Source organism: Hyla sarda, chromosome 12, assembly GCF_029499605.1.
Source record: "Hyla sarda isolate aHylSar1 chromosome 12, aHylSar1.hap1, whole genome shotgun sequence".
In the NCBI taxonomy this organism is placed as follows: Eukaryota; Metazoa; Chordata; class Amphibia; order Anura; family Hylidae; genus Hyla; species Hyla sarda.
The window spans coordinates 27363224-27376708 of NC_079200.1; the positions used below are offsets into that span (position 1 = coordinate 27363224).

The 13485-nt window shown below is 45.2% G+C and overlaps 1 protein-coding gene across 4 annotated transcripts in view; it reads left to right on the plus strand.

Moving 5' to 3' along the window:
• The window catches only part of YWHAB (tyrosine 3-monooxygenase/tryptophan 5-monooxygenase activation protein beta), a 45157-nt gene that overhangs the window by 13258 nt on the left and 18414 nt on the right, over window positions 1-13485 (plus strand). For all 4 annotated transcript variants that reach the window (XM_056548511.1, XM_056548513.1, XM_056548510.1 and 1 more), the window contains one exon: window positions 5813-6114. In XM_056548511.1, coding sequence (XP_056404486.1) covers window positions 5813-6114 — 302 coding nt within the window. The remainder of the gene's footprint in view (window positions 1-5812; window positions 6115-13485) is intronic.

Here is a 13485-nt window from a genome sequence, read left to right on the forward strand (position 1 = left end):
GTACTCATGAATACTGCAATTTACTGCAGTAATCACTGTCTAAATTATTAGAAAATAAGGTTAACCCCCTGTCGTGCATGGGGGAAAAAAAAAAAACGTGAAACTGCCATAATTTCGAAAAAATTCCGTGATATACATTTCTGGTCATACCGCACAGCCAAACTAAACTGAAACATTTTACCCTGCAGCGCCCCTAGAGACAGAAATGCATGTTTAAAAATTGCGTTCTCAATATTTAAATTTCAGGATTTATTTTTTCTTCTGAAGAACATAAAAAGATTCTCAGATGACTTTAAAAAAAGTCTAAATGTTATATAGTTTAAATATCGTGTTCTATACATTTTATTAATCATTATAAAAGAACATGTTACCTTCCCCTTTTTTTTTTTTTAACCTTGCCTTCCCATCTCTGCTTTGGGACAACAGCTGTAGGGGATCGAGTCAGGTAAGTATGGTTTCTTTTGGAACACTAAGCCCATTGTAAAACGTTTTCAGTCCTCAAAAACCCCTTTTAATTGGCTCATCCTGAGAATAGGTCATCAGTATTACAGTCCCAGAGAACCCCCTTTTATATTGAGACCCTCTTTCTAAGGGATTGTCCATGTTACAGATCCTCTGCAGAGATTCTGCTGCACCCATTAATGCTGCGGAATTTCAGTGGGGCTTAAAAATGTCTGCTTAAAAATAAACCATACACTCCTACCCTGATCTCCCACCATTGCTCTTTCAACAAAGCTGTGCTTTTGTTGTGACATCCAACTGTGCAGGACCTGCCCACTCAGCCAATTGCAGTGATCCCTCAACTTACAATATCCTCAACATACAATAGTTTCAACATACAATGGTCTTTTCTGGACCATTGTAACTTGAAACCAGACTCAACATACAATGTTATGGAATCTGCGAAACATGTCAATGGCCAGAAGAACCGACCAATCAGAATGGACATTTCACTGATAAAACCCCTGTATTCCTAAAGTGCATGCACTGACTGGTGTCTGGTAGCGCCCCCTACAGTACAGGGAGGTATTACATGTTCTGTACTCTTTACCTGTACCAGGGTTAGCTGCCCATTTGGACACCAGGTGAGGGCGGCTCCATGTTACTTTTTTTTTTATTTATTATTTTTTTTTAAGAACATGCGTGTTCTGTACAGGACCCTGAAGAAGTTCCTTTCCTCTACACAGACCAGTGTTTCCCAAAGAGGGTGCCTCCAGCTGTTGCAAATCTACAACTCCCAGCATGCCCGGACAGCCGACAGCTGTCCGGGCATGCTGGAAGTTGTAGTTTTGCAACAGCTGGAGGCACCCTGGTTGGGGAAACACTGAAATCCCAGCAGCTCTTTCTTACTTTTATATGTAAGGATTTGCTTTATCTATATTAGTTATCTACTTATTTATCTTTAATCCTCACTTTCTCCTCCTATTTTTGGATGACATTTTGGTGGCTTCAGAACCAATTACCAGGTTTCCATAGAGTTATGGTCTCAACACACAATGGTTTCAACATACAATGGTCGCCCTGGAATCAATTAATATTGTAACTTGAGGGACCACTGGATTGGGTTCATCAGTGACCTTCTTCGGTCAGTCACAATTAAACATTGGGAGCATTGGTTATTAGGTGCCATCGAAACAGCAGTGGCCGGGATTGGGGCAGGTGAGTGTATTTTTATTTTTGTAACACTTTTGTACAGCTAGAAAATAAATAGCAATATCAAACCAAATAGAAAATGAAGAAATAATAGAAATAAAGGCAGGGGTGGTTTATCATGATGATGGAGGGGGGGGGGGGGGGGGAGGCAGTGAACTGGGAGGATTGTAAAATGTAACCATATCATGACAGGTAGTCTATAACATTAGCTACTAACATGACCCCCCCCCAAAAAAAATCCTTAGGCTGGGTTCACACTACGATTTGTAACTACGGTTCCCGTATACGGCTGGGAGGAGGGGTGGGCGGGGCTTAATCGCGGCACCCGCACTCAGCTGTATTCGGGAACCGTATTTAATGCATGTCTATGAGCCGACCGGAGTGAACCGCAGCCTCCGGTCGGCTGCGTTTTCGGCCGTATGCGGTTTCCCGACCGTAGGCAAAAAAACGCGGTCGACCAACGTTTTTGCCTGCGGTCGGGAAACGGCATACGGCCGAAAAAGCAGCCGACCGGAGGCTGCGGTTCACTCCGGTCGGCTCATAGACATGCATTAAATACGGTTCCCGAATACGGCTGAGTGCGGGCGCCGCGATTAAGCCCCACCCCCCTCCTCCCAGCCGTATACGGGAACTGTAGTTACAAATCGTAGTGTGAACCCAGCCTTATTCTATTCCTATTCACTGCGCATTCCATTACAATCTACTGCTTCCTGGTTTTAGCCAAGGGAGACAAGGAAGCTGCAGAGGGCAATGACCCTTGTGGTGATTTGTGACATGATCCTTGTAATATGTGACACTTCCTCCAGTCACTTTTCCATACATATGTCACCATATTGGCAGCGGAGGCACATCATGTGCTATAGGTTCTTACTCTATCCCCTATGTGGCCTTCTGGTGCCTGATGACTGTAATTGTCGACCTGTCACCAATAAATCCTCTCAGGGCCATCCGGCTAATAACTTCTGATCCATACATATCCATTGTCTCACATGAGCAGATCCACACACAATCCTTGCCTATTGTAAGAGCAAATCTTATGCTTCATGTATTGATTTTTAAATGTTTTGATTTACAGAATCTTTTCCGAAATGAAAGATATTTAGCCAAAAAAATTTCCCAATCCCTTAACCCCCTTAAAGGGGTATTCTGGGATTTTTAATTAAACGGGTACTCCGGCCCTAAGAAATCTTATCCCCTTTCCAAAGCATAGGGGATAAGATGTCTAATAGCGGGGGTCCCGACACTGGGGACCCCCGCAATCTCTCATACAGCACCCACCTGTATCCTGATGTCACACCCCGCCCCCTCAATGTAAGTCTATGGGAGGGGGCGTGACTCAGTCACGGATAACATGTCTTAGGGTGGAGTACCCCTTTTAAAGGGGTATTCCAGGAAAAAACTTATTTTTTTTTATATATCAAACTGCTCAGGAAAGTTAAACAGATTTGTAAATGACTTCTATTAAAAAATATTAATCCTTTCAGTACTTATGAGCTGCTGAAGTTGAGATGTTCTTTTCTGTCTAAGTGCTCTCTGATGACACGTGTCTCGGGAACTGTCCAGAGTAGAAGCAAATCCCCATAGCAAACCTCTTCTACTCTGTGCAGTTCCCGAGACAAGCAGAGATGTCAGCAGAGTAGAAGAGGTTTGATATGGGATTTGCTTCTACTCTGGAGAGTTCCCTAGACAGGGGTCATCAGAGAGCACTTAGACAGAAAAGAACAACTCAACTTCAGCAGCTCATAAGTGCTGAAAGGATTAAGATATTTTTAATAGAAGTAATTTACACATCTATTTAACTTTCTTGAGCCAGTTGAGAGATATATAGATATAGAGAGAGAGAAATTTGATGAAGATTGCAGCGACCCAGGGAGAGAGGTGCTTAAAGGGGTACTCCGCACCCCTAGACACCTTGTCCCCTATCCAAAGGATAGGGGATAAGATGTCAGGTCACAGGGGTCCCGCTGCTGGGGACCCCCGGGTTCTCTGATGCAGCACCCACCTGTACGGCTTCCACCTCACACCTGCAATGCTGGAGGCTTCGGATCCCGACCACAATGGTGGAAGAGCGTGATGTCACTCCGCCCCGCCCCCTCAATGCAAGTCTATGGGAGGGGGCGTGATGGACCTCCCATAGACTTGCATTGAGGGGTGGGACGATACGTCACACGGGACGGAGTCGTGACGTCACGCACTTCCGCCATTGTGGTCGGGATCCAAAGCCTCCAGCATTGCTGGTGTGAGGTGGAAGCCGTACAGGTGGGTGCTGCAGCCGAGATCCAGGGGGTCCCCAGCAGCGGGACCCCCGCGATCCGACATCATATCCCCTATACTATGGATAGGGGATAAGATGTCTAGGGGTGCAGAGTACCCCTTTAAATGGGCACTGTTAGAAAAATAACTTTTAATATGTTGTATAGACTTGTTAAAAGTTTTGATTGGTTGGGTTTTGAGTGTCCAAACCCCGGTAGAAGTGCGCGCATAGCACATTCTGTCCCAGCTTTGTCACGTGACCTGGATGTTTTCAGGGCCATCCTGCTCTCGGACACAGCATGCTGTCTACACTGCAATGTAAATGTAAGCTTACACTAGATTTTATTACAAAACAATGGGTTTTATGATCATCTTTTTAGGAAGTACACGTTTAACCTGCTTACTTCTGTATATAACAGAATGGTCAGGATATTTCTCACTAGATAAGTGTGGCATGGTTTTTATGTTATCTAGTATTAGTGCTGCCCCTAGTGGTTAGAAGCCGGAAAGCAGCTTCTACAGACATTACATTACAAAATGCACTGTAAGGTGGTGTTTGGTGCATTTGTCAAATGTGTTCTTAGAATACAGTCTACAGCAGTGGTCTTCAACCTGCGGACCTCCAAATGTTGCAAAACTACAACTCCCAGCATGCCCGGACAGCCAACGGCTGTCCGGGCATGCTGGGAGTTGTAGTTTTGCAACATCTGGAGGTCCGCAGGTTGAAGACAACTGGTCTTGGTGCTGGGCGATATGACCAAAAATGAGTATCACAGTATTTTTCTAAAGTATCACGGTATTTATTTATTTATTTTTTTACATTGAGATTTGCTGTGAGGTGGTGTAGTGGAACTAAATGGGTTTTTGGAACTAAATGATCTGAACACTGGGGCAGTGGAGTACCCTTTCAAATAGATGTAACAAACAACCCTACAGCCTCCAGCTGTTGCAAAACTACAACTCCCAGCATGTTGGGCTATATTGTAGTGTATAGTATAGGTCAGTGTTTCCCAACTAAGGGTGCCTCCAGCTGTTGCAAAACTACTACTCCCAGCATGCCCGGACAGCCGTTGGCTGTCCGGGCATGCTGGGAGTTGTAGTTTTGCAACAGCTGGAGGGCCTCAACAGCTGGAGGGCCTACTGTAGGTATAGTATATTGTACAGACCCCTGTCCATCCCAGAACCCTGACTCGCCTTCCCAGTTGCTGCAGGGACCGTCCGGGAATGTGGTCCGGGCCATCCATCCGTCCTGTAGTGTCCGGCGGCATTCCGGGTGGAGGGTCCGGGCCATCCATCCTTCCTGTAGTGTCCGGTGGCATTCCGGGTGGAGGGTGAACCGGTCCGGGCTGTCCTTCTCCAGGGGTCCTCTTCTCCACTCCGGACAGGCTCCGGCCTAGTAACGCTGCATAGACGCCGCTGCGCAGTGACGTTCGTGCGCAGCTACGCACCTGACGTTGCGGCGTCTATGCAGCGTACTAGGCCGGAGCCTGCCCGGAGTGGAGAAGAGGACCCCAGGAGAAGGACAGCCCGGACCGGTTCACCCTCCACCCGGAATGCCGCCGGACACTAAAGGAAGGATGGATGGCCCGGACCACCCCCATTACGGGTAAGTTTAATTTTTTATTGATTCGGAGGGTGGGGGAGGGGCCCGACCGGTATAGCGGTATGGGCAAAAATCCATACCGTGGGAGAAAAAAAAAACGGTATCCGGTTCATACCAGCACTAACTGGTCTACAGTATCCTCCTGACTTGTACCTCCGAGATTCACCCGTAAGGTGTAGTATTGTATCGGGCTATTTGTGACAGTCTTACACTTTGGCGAAGTAGTAAAAAAATATATAATATAATGCCAAATTGACAAAGACATGTTTATAATGCCTTCTCCTGTCTTTTTGTTTCCAATAGATTTAATCATGGACAAGAGTGAACTGGTACAGAAGGCCAAACTGGCTGAACAGGCTGAGCGCTATGACGACATGGCTGCTGCCATGAAAGCTGTGACTGAGCAGGGAGGCGAGCTCTCCAATGAGGAAAGGAACCTGCTCTCTGTTGCCTATAAAAACGTTGTAGGTGCCCGCCGATCCTCTTGGCGCGTGGTCTCCAGCATCGAGTCGAAGACTGAGGGAAATGAGAAGAGGCAGCAGATGGCACGAGAATACCGTGAGAAGATAGAGGCAGAGCTGACGGAAATCTGCACAGATGTTTTGGTAATATGCCCAGCTGTGATAACAAAGGGAACAATCTTAGGTTTACGTTTTTTTTTTTTTTGTTTTGTTTCTTTTGAATACAATAGCTAATTTTTAGCAACCCCTTACCTTAGGGCCACTATATGGGAGACCTTCCTGTATAGTCAGTGTAGCACTTTGAAATAAACTGAAAGTAATAGGAGTTGGGCTCATCCACATATGCCCTGGAGTGGCATACAAAGTTCCCCGTTGGCAGAATCCGTCAAAATAGCAGGACACGAGCAAAGAAAAAAATACTGTAAGCTGTTTTTTTTTCTCCACTTAAATACTGCAAAAAAAACAAAACCGAAATCAGATAGACCCCCATTAAGTCTTCAATAGGTTCTGCAAGAGACCGCTCGAATCAGTTCTATCAATAACCCAAGGGTTGGACTCCCACAATCATAGTAGTGGCCTATTTGAGTAATATGCCATCCCTTTATGATATTGAAATCTCTTTATTTCATAGTAGAATGCAGTTGTGTTTATTTGTAACTGAGTACATTTTAGCCTTCTAGCTTAAATGGGCTAATTTAATGCTTAATCGCCTGCTGGAGGCACACTGGTTTGTACAGCTGGAGGCACACTGGTTTGTACAGCTGGAGGCACACTGGTTTGTACAGCTGGAGGCACACTGGTTTGAAAACGCTCACCTAGAGAATAATCTTGATGTGGGATCTTAGACTTGTTTAACCTCTTGGGGATGCAGGGCGTATGCATACGTCCTGCATCCCCAATCCTTAAGGACTCAGGGCATACCTGTACGCCCTGAGCATTTCAGCAGGCATCCCGTGACATCACTAAGGGGGTCCTGAGGACCCCCCCCATATCGTCGATCGCAGCAAATCGCTGGACAATTCAGATCAGCGATTTGCGGCGGTTCCTGGTCATACGGGTGTAAGGGGAAAGTAAGGGGAATCGGGGCTGTCCTACACAGCCCCTGTCCCCCTGAAGGGATAGAAGTGAGGTGGCAGGGGTGCCACCACTCCTATCCCTGCGATTGATCGGTCAGAAGTGACCGACCAATCTCAGAAGGGGGGCGGTGTGGGTTAAAGTTCAGTTCCTCCGCTCTGCCCACCCATGGGTGTCCGGGCAGAGTGGGGGAACGGTGGAGCTCACCCGATCCAGGTCCAGGCGGCGACGATGATGATGTCATGGCGGCTAAGAACTTCAGCGGCAGCGATCTGGGTAAGTGGCCTGGAGGACCACAGTTTAGAGTCTCTAAGCTGTGGCCCTTTAGATCTTGCAAAACTACAAGTCCCAGCATTCCCAGACAGCAAATGGCTGTGTGGGCATGCTGGGATTTTATAGTTGTGCTACATCTGGAGGGCCACAGTTTGGAGATCACTGTGCAGTGGTCTCTAAACTGTGGTCCTCCATATGTTGCATAACTACAACTCCCAGCATGCACGGACTTCAAACTGCTGTCTCGGCCTGCTGGGAGTTGTGGTTGCGTGCCTCCAGCTGTTGCATAACTACAGCTCCCAGCATGCACGGTCTCAGTCCATGCTTAGAGTTGTAGTTTTTCAACTGCTGGAGAGGTTTGTGCACCCGCCCCATGTCAATGTACTGGGTACATTCACACGTGCAGGGGTTTACAGTGAGTGTTCCGCTGCAAGTTTGAGCTGCGGCAATTTGGGATTTGTGGTGTCGGAGGCAATTGTAACTCTTGCATCCGGGTCCGCCCCTGTGCAAATCCCTAATTTAGGCCTCAAATGCGCATGGTGCTCTCTCACTGCAGAGCCCTGTCGTATTTCAAAGCAACAGTTTAGGGCCACGTATGAGGTATTTCTGTACTCGGGAGAAATTGCGTTACAAATTTTGAGGGAACTTTTTTTCTTCTCCTTTTACCCCTTATGAAATAGAAAAGTTGGGGTCTACTCCAGTATGTTAGTGTAAAAAAAATAAAAATATTTACACTAACATGCTGGTGTTGTCCCATACTTTTCATTTTCACAAGAGATAAAAGGAAAAACCGACCCCCAAAATTTGTAACGCAATTTCTCCTGAGTAAGGAAATACAACAGGGCTCATGCAACATGTAAATTTGGGGCCTAAATTGGTGATTTGCACAGAGGTGGCTAATGCGATTCTGACATAAACGCGCGCAAATCAGTCACATCTGACCCCCATTTTGCAAACTACACCCCTCACGGAACGTAACAAGGTGTATAGTGCACCTTAACACACTACAGGTGTTTGACAAATTTTCATTAAAGTTGGATGATGAAATTTTTGATTTTTTTTTTTTCACAAAAATGCTGGTGTTACCCCAAATTTATTTTCACATGGGGTAATAAGAGAAAAAGACCCGTTGCAAATTGTAGCCCAATTTCTTCTGAGTATATAAATACCCCATAAAGTTCTCTGCTGGCGAACTACAATGCTCATGAGAGGAGGAGTGCTATTGGGCTTTTGGAGAGAGAATTTAGCTGGTATTTAAGGCCTTGTGCATTTACAAAGCCCCCATGGTGCCAGAACAGTGGACGGGCACGGGTTTTTTGCTGTGAACCCATTTTTGGAAACTACACCCCTCACGGAATGTAATATGGGGTACAGTTATCATTTATGCCTCACAGGTGTCTGACAGATTTTTTTGAACAGTGGTCCATGAAAATGAAAAATTTTATTTTTCATTTGCATGGCCCACTGTTCCAAAGATCTGTCAAACGCTAGTGGGGTGTAAATGCTCACTGCACCCCTTATCACATTCCGTGAGGGGTGTAATTTCTGAAATAGGGGGGGGGGGGTCCCACTGTTCTGGCACAAAGGGGGTCTTTGTAAACACACATGGCCCCCGACTTCCATTCCAAACAAATTCTTTCTCCAAAAGCCCAATGGGCGCGCCTTCTGTTCGGAGACATGTAGTGTGCCAGCAGAGCACTTTACGTCCACATATGGGGTATTTCCTTACTCGGGACAAATTGGGCTTCACATTTTGGGGTCCATTGTCCCATGTGAAAATGAAAAATTTTTCATTTTCATGTCCAACTTCAACGCAAACCTGTCAAACACCTGTGAGGTATTAAGGCTCACTATACCCCTTGTTACGTTCCTTAAGAGGTGTAGTTTACCAAATAGTGAGCCATATGTGTTTTTTATTAGTTATTTTTTTGCTGTTCGGGCACCATAGGGGCTTCCTAAATGCAACATGCCCTTCAAAAAACATTTCAGCAAAGTTTGCCCTCCAAAATCCCACAGTTGCTTTTTCCGTCTTGAGCCATGTTGTGCGCCCGCAAAGCACTTTACGTCCACATGTGAAGTATTTCCTCACTCGAGTGATATTGGGTAACAAATTTTGTGGGGCTTTTACTCCTTATAACTCTTGTAAAAATTTAAAAAAATAAAAATGGGGCTACATGAACATGTTAGTGTAAAAATGGATTTAGATTTTTCTCCTCCACTTTGCTGCTGTTCCTGTGAAACACCTAAAGGGTTAACACACTTTCTGAATGTCATTTTGAATACTTTGAGGGTTCCAGTTTCTATAATGGGGACATTTATGGGGTATTTCTCACAGAAAAGCCCCTCAAATCCACATCAAACTTAACTGGTCCCTGAAAAATTCAGATTTTGAATTTTTCGTGAAAATTTTTTAAATTGCTGCTATGCTTTGAAGCCCCCTAATGTCTTCAAAAAATAAAAACATGTCAACTTTATGATGTCAACATAAAGTAGACCTATTGTATTTGTGAATCAATATATAATTTATTTGGAATGTCCATTTTCCTTACAAGCAGAAAGTTTCCAAAAAATGCCAAATTTTCTTAAAATTCCAAGAGTATGTAACAACATAAATTTACCACTATGTTAGAGTAGAATGACACAAAAAAACAATCACTGAATCAGAATAAAAGGTAAAAGCATCCCAGAGTTATTAATGCTTAAATTGACAGTGGTCAGAATTGCAAAAAAGGGTCCTTAAGGTTAAAGGGGTTATCCAGGCCAAAACTTTTTTTTTTTTTATATATATTTCAACTGGCTCCGGAAAGTTAAACAGATTTGTAAATTACTTCTATTAAAAAATCTTAATCCTTCCAATAGTTATTAGCTTCTGAAGTTGAGTTGTTGTTTTGTGTCTAACTGCTTTCTGATGACTCACGTCCCGGGAGCTGTGCAGTTTCTATGGGGATATTCTCCCATAATGCAAGGGATATTCTCCCATCATGCACAACTCCCGGGACGTGACATCATCATTGAGCAGTTAGACAGAAAACTTCAGAAGCTAATAACTATTGGCAGGATTAAGATTTTTTAATAGAAGTTATTTACAAATCTGTTAAACTTTCCGGAGCCAGTTGATATATCAAAAAAAGAAAAAAAGTTTTGGCCTGGAATACCCCTTTAAAATTGTCCCTAAGGGGTTATCCGGCCTATGGTGGCCTATCCAGGATAGACAATAAGTGTATCCCCCTCAGTCTATTTTCTATGCATTGCTATCTTCTGGTCTTAGTCATGAGGCTGTATATCTTAAAGGGGGTACTCCGGGGAAGTACATATAAAAACGCTGCCACCACACTGCCTGGATATTTTTGCTGTAAACCTTCCGGCCTGATATGCATGGCTCCTGTGTCCTCTGTTGTCTTGACTGGCTGCTTGATATTCTTTGCCATACTTCTCTCCTCATGCCTATATCTCCCAGCAATCATTGCAGCTCTGCTATGCCAACTCCCACCCACCTGCTATGAGCAGCAGAGAGAGGTTCAGTGTATGGTAGGCTGAGGCTGCACACACCTCCCTATCCTGTGGAAAGGGGAGAAGTTGTTTTTCACTGGACTACCCCTTTAACTTACTCGCTAAATGATCAAACATACCCAGTTGCTCTCTGTACATGTGCTAACAATGGTGAATCAAATACTATTATTAGGCACATGTTGTAGAGGCATGTCAAAAATGTTGAACATGCCAAGAGAAGTCCATGCTAAACATTCTCTCCCCGCTCTGTTCCACACAAGCGGAACAGAGACAAGAGACAAGCTTGCAATGTAAGTCTATGGGGTTGTGTCTGGTCGCTGGTGCAGAAAGCGGGAGAGAAGTGCTCAGCCAAGTGCTTCTCTGCCTGCTCGTTGTGAACTCTCGGACCCCAACCGGTCAAATGTTTGTTTTTTCTCTGACACCTCAAAAGGTTTTTTATTTTTTATTCCAAAACGTTAGGCACACTCTAAGCCCTGATATAACGAACACAACCTGGCATACAAAGGGTTAATCTGTGCATTTTATGGTTGCTATAGAAATACTTGTTCTCTGCATCTTTAAATAGCGTTGTTTTCTATTACATTTGGTCTTAATATACAACTAGTATGATCCGCAGCAGGGTCACTTCTCTCCTTCTCAATGAACGTTTAGCTGGATGTCGTATCTATATATAATCCTTTTGTGATATATAATTTACCTCTGGCTGCAGAGAGTTAGTTCTTTATTCAGATTTCTCCAACAACTCCATCTGCTCCTGGTAGGGAGGAGATCATTCCTTGTATACCACACGGTATCTGCTAGAGGGGGAGTTTCCATATACACCTCTGCTTATGGCATTTCTCTGGTTATCTCCACGACAGAACCCTGAGATTGCCTCTGCCTGATTGGACAGGGAAAAACACGAAGAGGTTAAAAGACCCTCCCCTTCCTCTCCCCTCCCAGTGTTTTTCCCTGTCCCGATCCGGGCAGGCAACCTGAGAGATGCGGGAGACTATCCTGCTTGACAGTTTTTTTAATGTTATTTTTACCTACTGCTGCAGCGTCCAGACGGGCTGATGCAAAGTGGGGGCGATAGGGAGCGGATCAGGGCGCTGACTTCTCTTCCGCTCCCTTGCTGTCTTCAGTGTCGCAGGGGGCCTTCATTTTGGTTCCGTGGAACGATCTCTGCTGAGCTGTGCGCTGCCGGATGGAGTCTGACCTTACTTCCGTGGGGTCAGTTCCGCCTGGGGTCCAGTCATATAGGGCAGGCGTCACATGCTCCGCCCTGCCCTATAGGAATCAGGGGCAAGCAATTCAAATCGCAGGGTCGCTTCCGGAGCGTAGACAGGGTCCTCTATTAAAGGATCCTTAGTCTAGCATCCTGAGCTTCATTCAGCTCGCTGTATGGAGCTTCCAGAGCCCAGGATGTCTGCTCAAGCGAAAGGCCCAGAGGGTGAGACGCTGCAGAATCTGGGATCCGTGAGTACTGAGGTCAATGTGGTCTTTATCCATGCCTATCTACAGTTGTTTTTCTGATCCTTTCCTTAGGATTAGGTTTCTGTATATTGAGACACTATCCCTAAAGTAGACGTTCCTATTGCTAAAGTAGCTTAAAGAGTACCTGTCATCAACTTAACTTTCCCTGATCCCACTCCCCATCTGTCCGTTACTCTAACTATGCCTATCCCTGTGTTTATTGAGGTTTAAAACGCTGTGGAAATACCTTTTTTTTATCCCTCTTCATTAGCTCAGGAGCACTGTCTTTCTGAGGGGGGGAAGGAGGCGGGTCCCGGCAGGCATGATGTCACATGAAGCCTGGCCGGGACTCTGCCTCTGCCAGTCTTCCTGTATGCTGCTCTCCCTCTGCAGCAGTGTTTCCAAACCAGGGTACCTCCAGCTGTTGCATAACTACAACTCCCAGCATGCCCAGACAGCCAACAGCTGGGTGTTAATCCATTGTATTTGTTGACACATTCCCAGGACCATTCAGATTATACTCAATTTGGAAAAATCAGATCGCTCTCCCAGTCCAGTGAAACAATTTCTAGGAGTCCTCTTAAATACGAACCTTCAACAATCTTTCCTCCCACCAGCAAAGAAGTTGAAGATTCAACAGTTAGTGTCAGTTTTGTTTAAGGAGATTTTGCTCGATCCGTTCTGCAATGTCCATGCTGGGTCACCTGACTTCTTGCATCCTGTCAGTTATATGGGTCTAATTTCACTCAAGACCACTACAAAAATGGCTCCTATCAGTATTGGACAAATCCCAATTTTCTCTGGATAAGAAAGTACTCATTCCCCTAAAGGTAAAATACCTTCTTCTAGCTTTGTGGCACTTCCAGGAAAACATGAGTCAGGGGGTTCATTGTTTGCAGGAGGATCCCCTAATCATTACCACAGATGCCAGCACGTGGGGTTGGGGAGCACAAGTGGATCATGCAGTTCAGGGCAGATGGGGACCTGTACAGAAATCCTCAAACTTAAGGGAGCTTCTAGCCATATGGATGTCTCTCCAACACCTAGAACTATCTTACAGAGGCAGACACATTCTTCTTCACTCCGACAATGCCACGACAGTGTCCTTTATCCGCCATCAGGGAGGCCCCAGGCACAGTCATCTACAGTCCATAGCAAAGAACACTTTTTCTTGGGCAGAAAACAGAATCTTATCCATAACAG